This window comes from Daktulosphaira vitifoliae, unplaced genomic scaffold (assembly GCF_025091365.1).
Source record: "Daktulosphaira vitifoliae isolate Bord-2020 unplaced genomic scaffold, ASM2509136v1 Scaffold_1, whole genome shotgun sequence".
NCBI classification, from domain to species: Eukaryota; Metazoa; Arthropoda; class Insecta; order Hemiptera; family Phylloxeridae; genus Daktulosphaira; species Daktulosphaira vitifoliae.
Genome location: NW_026099572.1, coordinates 23,872,656 through 23,889,675, shown reverse-complemented (window position 1 = coordinate 23,889,675; position 17,020 = coordinate 23,872,656). Strand labels below are relative to the sequence as shown.

Genomic DNA, 17,020 nt, shown 5'->3' with positions numbered 1-17,020 from the left:
AAAAACGCTTCGATGCAAATCTGTAGATAGTGTTTAATTTTTAAAAATTTAATGGATTATTCCAAGAGCAAATGATCTCCTATTTCCTTATTTATATTTTGATTACATAATTTATGATTTATAATTGTAATATATGAATACATATTAAATAATTTACTATTTGATATAACTTATTGAGGTATTATATTAAAAATATAATTATAGAAAAGTGGTATTTTTTCATAAATAAATAGTAAGTAGTTTTTTAGCTTCGATGCGAAGCGGAGAAGGTATTAATTTTACTATGATGTGTTTTTTTTTTTTTTTTTTATGTCTGTTGCCACTTTTTCTCAGCTCTCACTGGACCGATTTCTTTCAAAAATACGTCAAAAGATCACAAATCGTATCTAGTTGAAGACATTACCCTTAAAAATTGAAAAAAATTCCCTCGTTCCCCGCAAATGGGGGAAATATCCAAAAAAATTACAAATTTAAAAATCGCTAATTTTCGAAATTTTTTCACTTTTTTTTCTTAAAACTTCCATAACTTTTTGAAAAATCAACAAATCAACATAATTTTTTTTTATACTAAAACCTTAGATATTTACCTTTCATTTGATATCATTTTTTTGAAAATCTATCACTTAACCTGCTCATTGGGGGGGATTTAAAATAGCAACTTTTTTACAAAAATTAACTTTTTCAACTTAATTTTTGAAAATGTTCCGGAAATACTGCGTCCTTTAAACATATATCAAATTAAAGCTTATTTTATGTACTACAAAATGAAAAAAAAAAATTTGTCCCGACACTTTTTTTTCTACATTTAAACGGCTGCCGTAGTTAAAAAAACACTATTTTTGTGTTAAAATTTTCGATTTTCGATTTTAAATTTTCAACTTAAAAATGCTATAACTTTTTGAAAAATGTATATATCAGCACAAATTTTTTTTTTCTAAATACATTATAAGTACATCTTTCATTTGACATACTTTTTATTAAAATTGGACAATTTCCCCTTATATAGGGGGCGTTCAAAACTTAAAATATTGTAAAAAACATAGATCTTTTTCAACTGAACTTTTGAAAATGTTCCGGAAATACTGCGTCCTTTAAACATATATAAAATTAAAGCTAATTTTATGTACTACAAAATGAAAAAAAAAAATTTGTCCCGACGATCTATCTTTTATACACAAATGGCTACTATATTGAAAAATATACTATTTTTGTATGATAATTATGGGTTTTGTATTTTATTTTAATAGAAGTTGATGTTGCTTTTGCAATTATCCATCAATTTTTTAAAATTAAACACTATCTACAGATTTGCATCGAAGCGTTTCTTATGATAGTGATTTTAATCACTGTCAGATTAAATCTATACTGGACCCTACTATGCAATGTCTCNATATTGAAAATATAATTATAGAAAAGTGGTATTTTTTCATAAATAAATAGTAAGTAGTTTTTTTATTTATAAAAATAACATTGTGAAAAATTATCTTAAATTATCTCTTTGATTTTAAACTTTTACAATTTTATAAGAATTATTATTAATATTTATTCTTATGGTAATAATACATTTTAAACGGAGTTTAAAAATAAGGTTTTAAAACAAATGTTACATTATTTAAGTATGTCGTAATATTTTCTGTAACCATTAAAAAAAAAAAAATTATATTTTTTTTCCCAAAATTGATAAGTATTTTCNATATTTTTTTTCCCAAAATTGATAAGTATTTTCTTTTTCTATTACTCTAAATATTAATTATTTAAATAGGTATAATTATTTTATTTAAAAGTATAAAAAATTATCGTGGGATTATTATTTAATTTTAGTTTAGGCCAATAGTTATTTTTATTTATAATTAAACATACAGAAATCCGTTTCTAAGTAACAAAATTTCTATATGCTTAAATCAAATAAATAGTTTTCTCTTCAGGAGGCGATTTGACGTGAACGAAGAAAGTTTAAGTATTTTTTCACACAATGACACCTCCAACCGAACATAACGAAAAAGCTATAGCGTTCTCTAAAAAGTTTGTACTTAGTACAAATTGGCGAATGCCGCGCTCTAGTAGTATGTTTACAAAGCCTTCTTGGCAATTACACAAGTTTCAAGAACTGAAATTAGAGTTGAATTTTGTTAAGCACAAACTGGATAACTTCAACAGCGAAACATGGCATGCACATACAACCAAAATGAATCCTGCTGGATTAGTCATTGGTCATCTTAAGAAAAATATACGTCCTGATTTTTTGACTCAAGCTTGGTGTAAGTTCTATGAAATCTTAGGCAATTCTACTTTGATTACTCAAGAACCTACATCCAAAGCTAATTTCAACTCTGTACATCTCTGTGAAGCTCCCGGAGCATTTATTTCTGCGCTGAATCATTACATATCACTAAATCATCGTAATTTAAATTTCGATTGGTTGGCCATGACACTTAACCCGTACCATGAATCCAATGGCCAACCTGAAATTATTACTGATGACCGCTTAATATTAAACACATTAGACAAATGGGAATTCGGTCCGGACTATACTGGTGACATATTTCAACCGAAGTATCACGAACACTTATTGCAGACGGTTTCTAAAAGATTTATAGACGGCGTAAGTTTGGTAACGGCCGATGGAAGTATAGATTGTCAAAATAATCCAAATGAACAAGAATGTACTGTCATGCGTTTACATAATTATGAGGTAATGGTAGGTTTGAACATATTAAAAGACAGAGGATCATTTGTATTAAAAACGTTTACGATATTCGAATGTAACACAATTTGTAGAATATATTTGCTTTGTTGTCTATTTAAATCTGTCGAAATTCAAAAACCAGCCACCAGTAAGTCCGGAAATTCAGAAACATATATCGTATGCAAAGATTACAAAGGTAGAAAATTTGCAGAGCCTTTCATTCAGTCGTTTTTTGAAAGTGAAAACCACGAAAACGCAATGTTTCCTCTTAGACAAATACCCAGGACTTTTATTAACGAAATATTCAAGTGTTCAAGTTATTTTTCCAACTTACAAATAAGAACTATCGAGAGAAACATTAGGTCGTGGTTTTTAAAGGCCGAGTATTATAATGAAATGAAGGAAATTCAAAGTTATGTGTGCAAAGAGTTTATCAAAAGGTACAATTTAAAACCGATTCGTGAAGACCAAACTCTTATATCAAAAAACGTATCCAAAAAGTATAATAAGAAGAAATTTGACGTCTCGTACGCGGAAAAGATGAGCCGTCGAGACTTAAGCCTTAGAGAAGAAGCTGAAATATTGTACAAGGACATGATAAAATTTTGTAATTTAGAAAATAATATATGGAATAAAAAATTAACTGTACGATGTAAAAAATCTAATATTGATGTGTCACAGGTAAAATTTTGTATGGGAAAGCCAGTAACGAAAGTACGTGGATCAAAATTTTGCGATGGGTCGTTACTTGAGTGTAGAAATAAGATAATAGATAAATTTCCTTACGTCGAAAGAACTGCTGATAAAAAAACTCGATCCTCGTATTTTAAATCTCAATTGAAAAACTGTAAATCAGATACAACAGTTTGTGATTTGACAGATGTTTATTTGGAAAATTGTATAAACAATGTCAAGTTACAATACAATTGCTTGCATTCCATCTTAGATTCATTGAAGCACACTACGAACGATATGTTACTAATTGGATATCCACTGCACACTCAAATAGCCATCGGATGTCTTTTTGCAATGACTGGTATGTTTGAGTCGTACGCAATTTTGAAACCGGATCGTAACTGCGGCCACGCTTTTGCATTTTTTGGCCTCCAGAGAAACAATAGATGGCTTGATATTTTATACAAAGTCCTAGACAATATTTTGCCCACCTCTGATGATTACACAGATTCTGACAAAGCCTTAATCTCACTGCTTCCAATACAACATCTCATAGAACAAAAATCTTATCATGAAATTGTTGAACTTAATAACTTGTGTCTATTATATGAGGTCGAACCAATTCTATTGGACTATCTTCGACCATAGATGTTTTCTTCATACTTATGATATGCTATTACAATTTTAATCTCAACACCAATAGCGATTTCTGTGCAGATTGTGTCTTCATCTGTTTTTTGACATATGTCTGTATATTTTACCTTATAACTCTTATGCTTGCCATAGTCACTGTACACATTGTAATTTATTATTGCATTGTAATCTATTATCGTACATACTGTCGGATGTCTTCTTTTTGTTGAAAGAAAATTATTTATGTCAAGATTTGCTTTTGTATAAAGTGAATTAATAACTTATTATTACATTTTACATTTTATGTATTTTGTACTTTAATTTTTTTTTATTTTTTACTTTGCATTTTTCAATTTTTGTTTTTTTTTACTCATTTAATGAGCTAATTTACAGATTTTTTCGTTGCCTTATAAAAAATTATTTTTGAGTATATAATTTACATTTATTTCAATATTGTTTTAACATTATTTCATGTAATTTAGTTAAACATTTTTTTTTTTGTTAACTTAAAATGATTTTTTTTAGTTGTATACTTTATGATAAATGTATTAATGATTTTATTTGTACTGAATATTTATAAATATTGAATATTATAACTGTAAAATTCTAATCGAATTTTAGCAAATATAATAACGATATTTTTTGTAATTCGTGTGTTCAATTTAATATTTTTATTTATCGTTACTTTAACAGTGACAATTTGTACTTTCTAATTATTAATTATTATTTGATAATATTAAAATAATTTTGATATCATTATATCGAATAAAAAAGGTATATAAATAGCATTTAAAAAAAAAAAATTGTATTGATCCATACATTTTTCAAAAAGTAATATCTCATGTGTTTATGAAAAAAATTGATATTGATTTGGTCTCTTTTAAAAAAGTTATAGCATTTTTAAGTAAAAAAATCTGTAGATAATCTTTAATTTTAATAAATTGGTTGATTATTCTTAAAGAAAAATTAACTCCTATTTCTATCATAATTCCTAATTAGTAGTTGCTTTATAAACATAATATATGAATAAATATCTATTAAAGCAATTCAACGTATTATGAAATTGATATTTAATAATTTAGTATTGTAATTTTTTCGGAAAATTATAAAAAATTATAAAGTAGTTATTAGTTATATGACAAACGTGTATAAAAATTAAAGGACTTGATACAGAACTTTTTAGATAATAATTTGTTGTTAATTATGAATAAATGGTCAGAAAAAAATTTTATCCGGGTCAAAAATATACTTTAATTATTCAATTTATCGTGCTAATTTTAAATCAGCAATTATATTTTTTCTATCACGAATAATTTTTGATATTATTACTAAATAATTAAAAACTATAAAATATAACTATAAGAAAAATAGTTCTGAATATTTCAAATTTATCATCTATTTAAGTTACATAGAAATTATTAATATTTCCAATGAAATAATTTATTACGATATATATACAAAAAATATATAATAAGTTATTTTAACGAAATTTTAGCCTTTTTCATAAATTTATTGTTAATAATAATTTTTAAAATTAATGATCTAAAAAAGGCAATAGTGATTTAGCTAATGGATCACCTTATGGAGTAGGATCAGTGTTGGGACATGTGGTAACTAGTAATTTTAAAAAATTGGTGTATTATTCCAAAAGCTACATGATCTGCTAGGTCTTTATTAATATTCTGATTAAGATAAACTATGTCGAATGAAAAAGGGATTATTAAAAAATATTATTTCTCATAAAAAAATTGTATTGATCCATATATTTTTCCAAAAGTTATAGCATAATAAAGTTAAAAATGTAAAAAATAGTATCGAAAATTTTCACACAATAATAGCATTCGGTAGCTTGCATAATAAAGTATATTACATTAGCTTTAATTTAAGATATATATAAAAGTGTCAGACCTTCCAGAACACTTTCAAAAGTTTAGTTGAAAAAGTAAATTTTTTGTAAAAAAGTTGTCATTTTAAATCCCCCCCTGTGGGCAGGTAAAGGGTCAAATTTACAAAAAATATATATCAAATGATAGTTAAAAACATCAAGCATCTATAAAAAAAAAAATTATATTAATTTGTTAATTTTTCAAAAAGTTATGGTAGCGATTTTTAAATTTGTAATTTTTTTGGAGGATTCCCCCATTTAAGGGGAACGAGAGAATTTTTTTCTATTTTTGAGGGTAATGTCTTCGACTAGATACAATTTGTGATCTTTTGACGTATCATTGAAAGAAATCCGTTCGGTTAGAGCTGAGAAAAAGTGGTAACAGACACACAAAAAAAAAAACACATCTTAGTAAAACCAATACCTTCTCAGCTTCGCATCGAAGCTAAAAAAGTCAAAAATTATATAATTTCTGTTGATAATTTTCTATGTTTTCTTCTAGTATTTTTTTATTAATATTTTGTTTGAAGCGTTTTATGACAGTGATATTAATCGCTGTTATACATCAAACTATATTGGAGTCTAGTATATCGAATCATCACTATCATAGTTCTCAACTGTACTGGGTGTATTTTAATGGATATTTTTAAATTTAAACTTAATATAACATTATTGAATTAAGAAATTTACTTAAAATTAAATTATATTTATAGTGCACAACAAATATTACACTTTACTGTAAAAGACAATGATACAGTTTAAACAAGTAACTTAATTTGTTTTAGTATGATCAAGTATGATTTTTACTATGTATAATAGTAATAGTCGTGAATCGAACCGATTTATTATAGTATTAATGATTTTAATAATAGGATTACTTGTTTGAATTAGTATTTCCGTAAAGAAAAGTGTTTGCATTTAGGGAAGGTAAAAAAAATCACACATAGTCACATGTGCTTACTAGTATAAAAGCTTTTTGCAGTACATTTTGTCACTCACTCGTATTAACTCGCGTGCGCGTTCAAATTTAAAACTCGCTACCATAACTTTTTGAAAAATTAACAAATTAATATAATTTTTTTTTTATAGATGCTTGATGTTTTTAAGTATCATTTGATATATATTTTTTGTAAATTTGACCCTTTACCTGCCCACAGGGGGGGATTTAAAATGACAACTTTTTTACAAAAAATTTACTTTTTCAACTAAACTTTTGAAAGTGTTCTGGAAGGTCTGACACTTTTATATATATCTTAAATTAAAGCTAATGTAATATACTTTATTATGCAAGCTACCGAATGCTATTATTGTGNATCTTCACGGTGAACATGGCTACCGAATGTTATTATTGTATGAAAATTCTCGATTTTTATTTTTTATATTTTTAACTTTATAATGCTATAACTTTTGGAAAAGTTTATGGATCAACATAATTTTTCTATGAGAAATACTATTTTTTAATAATCCCTTTTTCATTCGACATACTTTATCTTAATCAGGATATAAATAAGGAACTAGTGGATTATGTAGCTTTTGGAATAATCCACCAATTTTTTCTTCGATGCGAAGCTGAGAAGGTATTGGTTTTACTAAGATGTGTTTTTTTTTTTTTTGTGTGTCTGTTACCACTTTTTCTCAGCTTTAACCGAACCGTTTTCTTTCAATGATACGTCAAAAGACCACAAATTATATCTAATCGAAGACATTACCCTCAAAAATTGAAAAAAATTCCCTCGTTCCCCATAAATGGGGGAAACTTTCAAAAAAATAAAAAATTTAAAAATCGCTAATTTTTGATATAACCTCTGGACTTGTCTTCGTGGTGAAAATGGCTACCGAATGCTATTTTTGTGTGAACATTTTCGATTTTGTATTTTACATTGTTAATTTTTATAACTTTTTGAAAAATGTATAATATAATACAATTTTTTCATGAGATGTAGTATTTATGTACATCTTTCATTCGACATACTGTTTTTTTTAATCGGACTATTTCCCTATATACAAGGGGGGGCTTCAAATATAAAAAGTACATGTAGAAAGTAGAACTTTTTCAACTTAACTTTTGAAAGTGTTGCGGAATGTCTGACACTTTTATATATATATTAAATTAAAGCTAATGTAATATATTTTATTATGGAAAAAAAAAATTTCGTACTTTATTTTGTCTTCAGGGTGAAATTGGCTACCAAATACTATTTTTGTGTGAAAATTTTCGATTTTATTTATATTATATTTAACTTTATAATACTATAACTTATTGAAAAGTTTATGGATCCACACAATTTTTTTATGAGAAATAATATTTTTTAATAAACCCTTTTTCATTCGACATACTTTTTCTTAATCGAGATATTAATAAAGACCTAGCAGATCATGTTGCTTTTAGAATAATCCACCAATTTTTTTAAATTAAACACTATCTAAAGATTTGCATCGAAGCATTTTTTATGATAGTGATTTTTATCACTGTCAGATATCATTATACTTGATCCAAATATGTCACGTCACCACAGTGCCGCGACCCCCCTGAGCTGGGTTTTTTTTTAATCTCAAAACACATTTTAAAACTTTTAATTTGATACAATTGTTGTTCATGAAGGATAAGTGGCAAAGGGTATAGTTCTACCCAATGTTTTTTTACCTCATCTATTTTCATATTAGTTTTGTGTTATAAAATTTGGCAAAGTAAAATTTTTTTTCAATTAAAAGAAAAAAAAATTATTGTTATTAAATTGTATTATGAATGCCAGAATTAAATGTATTGTTTTTATATTTTAATGACATGTTGGTTTAGTTTTCACTTTACACAGACACTTAATAGTAAAGATAGAAGCTACAGAGATGATGATGATTTAGTTTGAAATTTTATAATCTTCACTAGTGGAAATGATTTTTGTTTTCTAATATGATATTATAGTAATATTTTGTTTAATAAAAATACTTAAAAACATGTATTAACTTAAATTTTTAAAGAACCTGAACTAGAATCTAAATTATTATTTCATTAAGGTTTTGATTCCTGAAACTAATACTTTCCCAGCTATATATCGAAGCTAGAAAACATAATATTTTAGCTCCTCCTCTTGCACCTTAAATAATATTAATTTTTTTAATACATAAACCATTTATGTGACTTAATATAATAGAAATACTATTTAATAACAACTTTAAAATATTTATTTTGGAATTCATTAATACATTTAACTGAAATGAAAAAAAAAGAAGTGCAACTAAGAAATAGCATATATGAATATAAACACACCTATGCTTACTTTAATTTAATTAAAAATATTGTAAATTACTACTGTACTACTAACGTTAACTTATTGATTATCATAACATGATATAATATGATGAAATATTATTGAACTTATAAGTTTAACGATATAAACTCTATAGACTTTGATGTTGTTATTTTTTGAGAATAACAGTACAGAAAAATTTCAAAATTTAAAATACTAGTACAGAAAATAAACATGATCCAATTAATATTATTCATTTTTTGTTATGATGTTATTAAACACAAAATATTAATATTTACATATCCAAACTCCTTTAAATACGTATATTTATTACAGCAACTTACTTGAAATTCTTTATTTAACTTTTAAGTCTTAACAAATCTTATTAGGTAGATAATAATATAGCATTGTCTTAGAAAATATACAATTTATACGCAAAACATTACAAACCCATATGATGTTATTTCCTAAAAAAATTTTTTTTTGTTTTTTAATTTTTTTATTATTTAAAGTTCACTGTCAAGAAATAGTGTTGGTAAGAGTTTTAATCTAAACCAATTGAAAGATTTAGGTGTCCCAAATCTTAAGAATAATGGAGGATTCATTGAAATTTAATCCAACATAATATTTTGATTTATGTTTTTAATGTTGCAAAATAACTTGATAATATTTTTGTATCTTTATTATGTGTATTTATAACGTTACTATAAGCTCTTAAATCTGTTAATAATTTTATTTTTGTTTTTAACATTAATTAATTATGCTTTAATTTCATCTTTTCTTCTATACAGAGACCACATAAAGGAGAGAAACGTTTTTTTATGCCTGTCAATCATCAATGGCAGATTTTAAAGTCCCTTCATTTAAACATTGATGTACAAAAAAAATGTATAGCAGGAGAGCCAGTAAAATTTTTAAATAAACCTAAAAAGATAGAGCCAATTCGAGGAGATGGAAATTGTTTTTTCAATTCACTATCACAATGGATAACAGGTGCACAAGATGAGGGCGGATTACTTAGAATCTTAATAGTATATGTAATGGTAAACACGTACTTATTGGAGTTACATATTATTTAATTGAAATAATTTTTAGTCTATGAAAATGTCACCAAGATTTCAAACAATGCTAAGTAAATTGGAACAAGAAAAACACGTACAAGAAATGTTGGAGTACAGTAAATATTATTGTTTTGAATAATTTTAATACAAAACTTTTTAAATAAACACTTGAATAATAATAAAAAATTGTTTTACACTTTATATAATCGAATGAGTACACAAAATATTTTAAAATGTAAAATGTAAAGTGTAAAATGTTTATTATGGTTCTATTTTTTTTTTTTAACAATTTTTAACATATTTTTTCAATACAACGTCTTGTGATTTTCAAATTACAGTTGACTTATATACAACTTTAAATGATTCATAAAAGTTTTTTATATAAACTAAATGTTCATATATTCATATAAAACATTAATATTATTTGTGAATTCCGAACGTATAAATAATATATAAGACTAAGATTTATCAACAAATTATTTTTAATAAATATTTTTAAGTAACATTTAATAACGCTGTAATAGTACAGATGTATTGAATACGCTTTTAAATAAAAAAGGAAAAAAAATGAATTAACAAATATTAACATTATATTCTGCAAAATAATGTGCATTATTTTGTTTTAATTCGTAGCCACGTATGCAGAGTTTCATGAATTATTTGCCGCAGCAGAATTCTTAGAAACCTCCTTATATGTATACTCTGAAAATTCTTGGCACTATATAAGTAAAAATGGATTAGGATCTCATGAATTATTGGAGCCATGTATATACTTACATCATGTAAATAATAACCATTATGAAGTTATAACAGATGTGGTAACTATGAAAATTATTTTATTTGTAATATGAGTTAAAAAAAAATCAATCATACGTCTATGTAGAAATTATGTTACATTTTATTACTCAACTGCTTAGGTTAAAAAAAATTACAGAAAAGTCAATAAGAATTACTTTGAAAATATTTATAAAAGTGATTCGATGATTATAATGTGCAATTATTAATAACAGCGAATAAGTTACAATATTTATTTGTTCACCATAAAAATTAAACCTAAAATTGGTCTCTACATAGACATACAGACTCCATAAAACTATGATCCAAACATCATATTATTACAAGATTTCTAATAACTTATAATAAGTGAAGATATAAAATACATGTATATTAATCGCCGTTTACTTATAAGTTTTAACTTTTGGTATTGTTTTTAAAAGGCTAATATTAAAGGTAATTTTTTTGGTGCCATCATCTGTATTAAAAGCAAGTTTTTACAAATAAAATATATTAAATATGATCGCCTCACCAAAAATGCGTTTTCCTAAATTCTGTAACCTCTGAAACATTTTTTTGATCGAAGTTTTTTTTTATTTATCAACAAATGATAAATCAACTGAATAGAAGATCGATCATAATTTCATTGACAATAATCTTTTCAAACTTTTTCAATATAGGTCAATTCTAAACCACATGTATGTGAATTCAAATTATAACATATTTGTAACAATTCTATGGTTATTTTTCAAAAATTAATATGTCAATTTTTCAAAAAAGCAAAAATGAATTGAACATTTTAATTGTGTTGTATTAAATTTTTAAAGTTTAAAAACATAGTTTCCCGTTACTCAACCAACTGCAATTAATAGTATACAAAGTAATTCATTTATTATGAACCACTTAATAAATCGAAAAATATATATAATATTGAAATATATTTTTTGGCTTCTTTTGGGTACATGTTTGTCTCAATTTATCAATCATGAAGTATTTTACTGTTTATCCCTAATATCATATAAAGAATTCAATACGAAATCCAAAAAGAATTTGTAGTGAGAATCGTTTATATAACCTACTCAATATATTATATAGTAAAAATAATTTCGGAAATATTTTATTTAAATTTTTTAGTTACATATACTTTTTGATTTATTAAATATTTTTTCGATTTATCCTTTAAATCTTATAAGGGTATCAACTTTATTTTTTTTAATGATAACATACGTAATTAACTAGTTCATTTTTAGATAATAATCAAATAAAGTAAAATATTTTTATTATTATCCATAGTTAATAATTTAGTTTCTAAATTATTATTCAATTGACCACTTATGGTTGCCTAATTTGAAACATATACGAGTATTTTAAATATAATATTTTGCTTACTAATCTAAATCGACGGTAAATATTTTATTTAGAAGAGTAAAATTCCGAAGTCTAATAACTAAAGATAATTACAAATTTTAATTGTTTTAATAAATGTGATGTGATTATTTACCATATGTAGAGCTTAACATTTTAATTTAACAAAACCACTATTAAAGACTGTTTTACGCTAATAATACCTAAATTAAATACTGTATTATTGCATACTACTAATACTCATTTGACTCAAGTTGTAATTCCGTAATTGTATTTACGTGGGTGAATCAAGAAGATATAATAATGCTCAAAACAATTGATCAAATAATCATTTGACTGTAATTTTTTTTTTAATTTTTGCATTTTTAGACAACGTTAAAAACATGTATTAATTATCTTTCTGTAGTAAGAAAAAACTTTTTAATTTTTAGTCATTTATTTAATAATTTCTTTAAAAAAAATTTCAAGTCATAATAACATCTATATTTTTAGATGTTTCTCAGGCGCACATCTCGTCCTGCACACGTATAAAAGTGTAAAAAACTTCCAAAGTACTGGTTTAAAAGTTGTGACTCGTCATTTTCTATATTATTAGCTATATATATATACATATATATGTACGTTGCCGTTAAAAAAAATCCAGTCGATACCTCTATAAGTTCAAAGGTATGTTACTTAAAATTAATCAGTAACTAATAAATCAAAAATATATGCATGAAAATAAAACAAGAAAACAATTGTTTTCAATATAGTATTTATTTTGCAAATAATCGAGTGGTTTATAATTATATTAGTTTTTTTATTTATTAAATTATAATAATTATTAAATATCGGCTAGATTTGAATATTTCATGTAGATATTAATGTCAATATGAAAAAGACTATACAAAGTGATTTTTTATAATAACTCACTCAAAAAAAGTTTATTCAGTTTTTCCAAATTTATTGATTTAGCTATCACTATTTTTAATGTAGTACAAAAATGCAAAAAATTCTAAAAAAAATTAAAGAAAGAAAGGCTTAACTAGTTAATTACTTAACTATCGTTAGTGCTAAGGAGTTGGCGTCTTCCTCACTCAAATACTTGGTAATACCTGTGAAATATGAATATATTTTTTATTGAAATAAAAAGTCATTTTAAATAATACATACAGAGTGGAACAGATCTAACTTATGATCTATATAACATTATATATATATATTATATAATCAATTTTTACAATATAGAACTATATATAAAATATGTTTTTTTGCAATTACAAAAAGTATTTTTTTTATGATTTGAAAATAGCCATTTTATAGATAATTTTTAAAGAAAAATTTTTATACCAAAAACTGTTATTTTAATTTAGTTGTTACGTTTATACAACATTTTTAAGTTTGTTAAATTTTGGTTTTTCTTACAATTTCCCTATGGTATCAAATGTTAGTCAATATTATGTAAAGGACGGAAGTAAACACTGTCTTATTATGTTATTTACTGGTAACAGTATGCAATTTCTTATCCATGAATAATAATAACGTTAAACGCTCTTTATACAGAAATGATTATCTCTAATCTTTACTAAAAAACATTAAAACATTATCGTATGTCAACTACGAGTGTTCCGTGATTAGCCAAGTTAAAAGTGATAACAATTATTAATTTGCGTGATTCAATCATTGTAATCATATTTTATTATAGGATATTCCTTTTTAGGAGATTTGATAATAAATGCACGTATTCACGTTAATATTCGCGTTTACATTTATGATATATAAATTTAATTAAAAACTCAACATGTTTTAGACAATGTTTCTATATTTTTTTTAATAATCTTAATTATACTACTACTTGGTTTTCATGGAAAAGAAATCTCGTACCGTAACTAGTAAATAACGTAATAAGTGTTTAACTAATATAATATCGACTAACATTTGATACCATAGGAAAATTGTAAAAAAAATTAAAATTTAACAAACTTAAAAATGCTGCATAAATGTAACTACTAAATTAAAATAACAGTTTTTAGTATAAACATTTTTCTTTAAAAATTATCTATAAAATAGCTATTTTCAAATCATAAAAAAAAATTTTAATAAAAAAATTAATTTTTAAAATATTTTTTGTAACTGCAAAAAATAACATAAATATTTTGAATATAGTTCTATATTGTAAAAACCCAGCACAGGGGGGTCGCGGCACAGTGGTGACGTGGCATAGTTGGTTCAAGTATAATGATATCTGACAGTGATTAAAATCACTATCAAAAAAAAACGCTTCGTTGCAAATCTTTAGATAGTGTTTAATTTTAAAAAATTGGTGGATTATTCCAAAAGCTTCATAAACTGCTAGTTCCTTATTAATATCCTGATTAAGATAAAGTATGTCGAATGAAAAAGGGATTATTAAAAAATAGTATTTCCCATAAAAAAATTATATTGATCAATACACTTTTCAATAAGTTATAGCATTATAAAGTTAAAAATGTAAAAAATAAAATTGAGAATTTTCACACAATAATAGCATTTGGTAGCCATTTTCACCGTGAAGACAAAATAAAGTCCGAAATTTTTTTTTTACATAATAAAGTAGATTACATTAGCTTTAATTTAATATATATATAAAAGTGTCAGACTTTCCGGAACACTTTCAAAATTTAAGTTGAAAAAGTCAATTTTTTGTGAAAAAGTTGTCATTTTGAATCCCCCCCTGTAGGCAGGTAAAAAGTCAGATTTATAAAAAAAATATACCAAATGATAGGTAAAGACATCATGCATCTACAAAAAAAAGAATTATATTGATCCATACATCTTTCGAGAAGTTATAGCATTATAAAGTTAAAAATATAAAAAAGAATTTTTTTACAAAAATCGTATTTTTTTTATTAAGTTTAATGTCTGTTTTCACCATGAAGATAAAATAAAGTCCGAAATTTTTTTTTACCATTATAAAGTATATTACATTAGCTTTAATTTAAGATATATATAAAAGTGTCAGACCTTCCGGAACATTTTCAAAAGTTAAGTTGAAAAAGTAAATTTTTTGTGAAAAAGTTGTCATTTTAAATCCCCCCCTGTGGGCAGGTAAAGGGTCAAATTTACAAAAAATATATATCAAATGATAATTAAAAACATCAAGCATCTATAAAAAAAAATTATATTAATTTGTTAATTTTTCAAAAAGTTATGGTAGCGATTTTTAAATTTGTAATTTTTTTGGAGGTTTCCCCCATTTAAGGGGAACGAGAGAATTTTTTTCTATTTTTGAGGGTAATGTCTTCGACTAGATACAATTTGTGATCTTTTGACGTATCATTGAAAGAAATCGGTTTGGTGAGAGCTGAGAAAAAGTGGTAACAGACACAAAAAAAAAANAAAAAAAAGTATATCCAATGAAAGATGTATATAAATACTACTTCTCATGAAAAAATTGTATTGATCCATACATTTTTTAAAAAGTTATAGCACTTTAAAGTAAAAAATGTAAATTATAAAATCGAAAATTTTCACACAAAAATAGCATTCGGTAGCCATTTTCACCATGAAGACAAGTCCAGAGATCAAATTATTTTTTTTCAAATAAAAGTATATTACATTAGCTTTAATTTAGGATATATATAAAAGTGTTAGACCTTCCGGAACATTTTCAAAAGTTAAGTTGAAAAAGTTAATTTTTAATGAATAAGTTGTCATTTTAAATCCCCCCTGTGGGCAGGTAAAGGATTAAATTTATAAAAAAAAAAAAACCCAGCACAGAGGGGTCGCGGCACAGTGGTGACGTGGCATAGTTGGATCAAGTATAATGATATCTGACAGTGATTAAAATCACTATCAAAAAAAAACGCTTCGATGCAAATCTTTAGATAGTGTTTAATTTTAAAAAATTGGTGGATTATTCCAAAAGCTTCATAAACTGCTAGTTCCTTATTAATATCCTGATTAAGACAAAGTATGTCGAATAAAAAAGAGATTATTAGAAAATAGTATTTCCCATAAAAAAATTATATTGATCAATACACTTTTCAATAAGTTATAGCATTATAATGTTAAAAATGTAAAAAATAAAATTGAGAATTTTCACACAATAATAGCATTTGGTAGCCATTTTCACCGTGAAGACAAAATAAAGTCCGAAATTTTTTTTTTCCATGATAAAGTATATTACATTAGCTTTAATTTAAGATATATATAAAAGTGTCAGACTTTCCGGAACACTTTCAAAATTTAAGTTGAAAAAGTCAATTTTTTGTGAAAAAGTTGTCATTTTGAATCCCCCCCTGTAGGCAGGTAAAAAGTCAGATTTATAAAAAAAATATACCAAATGATAGGTAAAGACATCATGCATCTACAAAAAAAAGAATTATATTGATCCATACATCTTTCGAGAAGTTATAGCATTATAAAGTTAAAAATATAAAAAAGAATTTTTTTACAAAAATCGTATTTTTTTTATTAAGTTTAATGTCTGTTTTCACCATGAAGATAAAATAAAGTCCGAAATTTTTTTTTACCATTATAAAGTATATTACATTAGCTTTAATTTAAGATATATATAAAAGTGTCAGACCTTCCGGTACATTTTCAAAAATTAAGTTGAAAAAGTTAATTTTTTGTGAAAAAGTTGTCATTTTAAATCCCCCCCTGTGGGCAGGTTAAGTGTCAGATTTACAAAAAAAATATACCAAATGATAGGTAAAGACATCAAGCATCTATA

The 17,020-nt window shown here is 24.8% G+C and overlaps 1 protein-coding gene and 1 long non-coding RNA gene across 3 annotated transcripts in view; one reads left to right on the top strand and one right to left on the bottom strand.

The window, feature by feature from the left end:
- The first annotated feature begins 9,492 nt into the window (after positions 1-9,492).
- Positions 9,493-17,020, top strand: part of LOC126896149 (uncharacterized) — a 21,031-nt gene continuing 13,503 nt past the window's right edge. For both annotated transcript variants that reach the window (XM_050668659.1, XM_050668658.1), the window contains exons 1-4: positions 9,493-9,659; positions 9,916-10,161; positions 10,220-10,301; positions 10,819-11,003. In XM_050668659.1, coding sequence (XP_050524616.1) covers positions 9,579-9,659; positions 9,916-10,161; positions 10,220-10,301; positions 10,819-11,003 — 594 coding nt within the window. In that variant the 5' untranslated portion in view covers positions 9,493-9,578. The remainder of the gene's footprint in view (positions 9,660-9,915; positions 10,162-10,219; positions 10,302-10,818; positions 11,004-17,020) is intronic.
- LOC126896180 (uncharacterized) lies at positions 10,635-12,819 on the bottom strand. Its single transcript, XR_007701793.1, has 4 exons — positions 12,461-12,819; positions 11,492-11,646; positions 10,963-11,007; positions 10,635-10,903 (listed from the first exon to the last, which is right to left on the bottom strand). It is a non-coding gene; the product is annotated as an uncharacterized LOC126896180 (long non-coding RNA).